This window comes from Prunus avium, chromosome 3, assembly GCF_965620075.1.
Source record: "Prunus avium chromosome 3, drPruAviu1.hap1.1, whole genome shotgun sequence".
Classification (NCBI taxonomy): domain Eukaryota; kingdom Viridiplantae; phylum Streptophyta; class Magnoliopsida; order Rosales; family Rosaceae; genus Prunus; species Prunus avium.
The window spans coordinates 9,503,480-9,505,832 of NC_142286.1; the positions used below are offsets into that span (position 1 = coordinate 9,503,480).

Consider the following 2,353-nt stretch of genomic DNA (forward strand, 5'->3'; position numbering starts at 1 on the left):
TGTTGTCATATCTGATCGAAATGTTAGCATACAAAATGGGCTGCAAAGAATTTTTCCTGGGGCAACACATGGTATTTGCTTTTATCACTTGAAGGGAAATATGAAAGCCTCATTTCACTTGAAGCAGCAGGATCTGATATTGGGGTATTTTGTAAGGGCAGCTAAGTCTTATGGTCTAGCGGAGTTCAATCGTCACTTCTCCATGATAAACAATGACTGAGTGCGAACTTATCTACTACGTGCAGGCCTCCATAAGTGGTCTCGAGCCCATTGTGATGGACGACGATATAATGTGATGACAACGAATATTGTGGAGTCCATTAATTCAGTTCTTCGTTTTGCAAGGATGCTTCCGGTGGTACACTTGATCGATGAAATTACAAATCTACTTCTGTATTGGTTTAGTCAACGTCGAGATTTAGCAATGAAATGTCATTCTACGTTGTGCCCTGATTTAGGCGAAAAGAAGTTAAGGAAGAGGTTAGACGCTGCTTCAAGGATGAATGTGGTAAAAATCAATGATGTGGAGTATAATGTTCTGGATGGTGATTTGAACGGTTTGGTGCACTTGCAAAACCGTAGTTGTACGTGCAGGAAGTTTGACTTAGAGCAACTCCCGTGCAAGCATGCTATTGCGGTATGTCGGCACTTGAAATTGAACCCCTACTCCCTTGCCTCTTCGTATTATACACGACCTACATGGGCAGCAGCATATGCTGAATCTATTTATCCTGTACCACCTGAAGGCACATGGGTTATTCCCGAAAATTTGAACAATGTTAAAATCCTCCCTCCTCTTTCTAAGGTTATGCCGGGCCGTTGCAAATCGCAAAGAATAGCTTCTAAAGGAGAGGCCTCCAGTGAAAAAAAAATGCTCAAGGTGTGGTGTCAAGGGCCACTACTGAAATACATGCAAACAATTTGTCCCCGTCACCAACAAGCAGCCCGTTGCGTAGAGGTTAGAAGTGTTTAGTTTCTACCTCAGTTTTGTTAATCTGGGAAGTTGATGCATAGCTTAGGTGATGCTGGCGGGATGAAAGTCCGTCAAGTTAAGGGTCATGCCAGGCATACCGAACAACTTAACAAGTCCCTTGGAATGACATTCTAGTTTTAGTACAAATTGGTCACCATACGGTGCCACCAGTGACAATGCAACCAGCTGTAACAACAATGTTCCACTGGCCAATGTGTCTTACATATTATAATTTGTGAATTTTTGTTATGTACCGTTCATTTTCATTTGAATTGTATTGGATTTGGTGTTATGTGTATTGTGATTGTAGTCATAGTGCCATATATTGTTCCTTTGCTAGGCTATTCACAGTATCGCTAGACTGTTGCCCTTTTATTGTCATCGTATTGGTAATATATTGTACATGTTTTGTAGTCGTATTGATAGTTTAATGTCAAATGTGTGTGCCCAAAATGAAAGGGCTTAGAAGGCTAACTAAAATTGCATACCATACATAAAACTCCTTCAAAGTGCAAATCTTACACAATTATCGTGCTACTGGTAGTACTTCATGATTTCTCATTATATAATAAAATATGGATAATTTCCCGGAAATTATCCGGAATTATCCATGCAACTACACATGGTCAACTGATCGCGATATTATCTATAATATCAATAATATCGCGATCTGAACTTTCAAACAATTGTTATCCATTCTTCAAGTCACATAGACAGGGGTTGTAACCCTTCCCCCCTTCCAGGTTATGAGCCACAAGTGTTATCGGCATCGATGTATGTCCGATATTTCCATGGCTATTTCCGTGCTATAGAACCACGGATATTTCCTAAACCCTTTCCAATTTAAGAGCGTACAGTCCTGCTTTACCATTTATCAGATGTAGAGGTTATATTTTATGGATGTACAAAAGTGACCCATCCTTGTTAATGCAACATGGTAACACCAGTTTCATCGTTGCATCCGATATTGTCCCAGATTGTATTCATGTTCATTATTTTATTCATACCTAAGGTCATCTATGGATTTGATATAACCATCAAATTGTGAATGGGTATGTTCGGATATCCGGGAATAAGGAAATTGACATCCTTGTTAGATTATGATAATGCTGTTGTCAGAGTTGTGATTGTCTTCAATTGTTTTGCAAAAGCAATGGCTCCGCACACAATAAAGAGGCAATACAATACCAATAAAAGTACATTACGATCTAGTTTTTGGGCAATAAGCATACAATACGAACACAGATACTTCTGTTTGTGCCTGATGAATCACGGCCATAAGCTGGCCGAAGGAGCCCCTTCTCTCGGCCCTGGCACTTGTTCGTAAAAACTAAAACGCAGCGTTTCGCCAGGGTACTTCGCCTTCCTAAAGATAAAAGA

General features: G+C 40.0%; 1 protein-coding gene across 1 annotated transcript; it reads left to right on the forward strand.

Moving 5' to 3' along the window:
- Nucleotides 1-295: 295 nt before the first annotated feature.
- Nucleotides 296-1,108, forward strand: LOC110774308 (uncharacterized). Its single transcript, XM_021978851.2, has 2 exons — nucleotides 296-880; nucleotides 1,004-1,108. The coding sequence occupies exons 1-2, from the start codon at nucleotides 296-298 to the stop codon at nucleotides 1,106-1,108; spliced, it is 690 nt and encodes a 229-aa protein (XP_021834543.2).
- Nucleotides 1,109-2,353: the final 1,245 nt, after the last annotated feature.

Excerpts from the sequence above, each read along its gene's own strand:
- LOC110774308 (XM_021978851.2), top strand. The coding sequence starts at position 296 with ATGACAACGAATATTGTGGAGTCCATTAATTCAGTTCTTCGTTTTGCA. Across the intron at positions 881-1,003 it reads GTGAAAAAAAAATGCTCAAG|TTGATGCATAGCTTAGGTGA; the intron begins GTGTGGTGTCAA and ends TAATCTGGGAAG.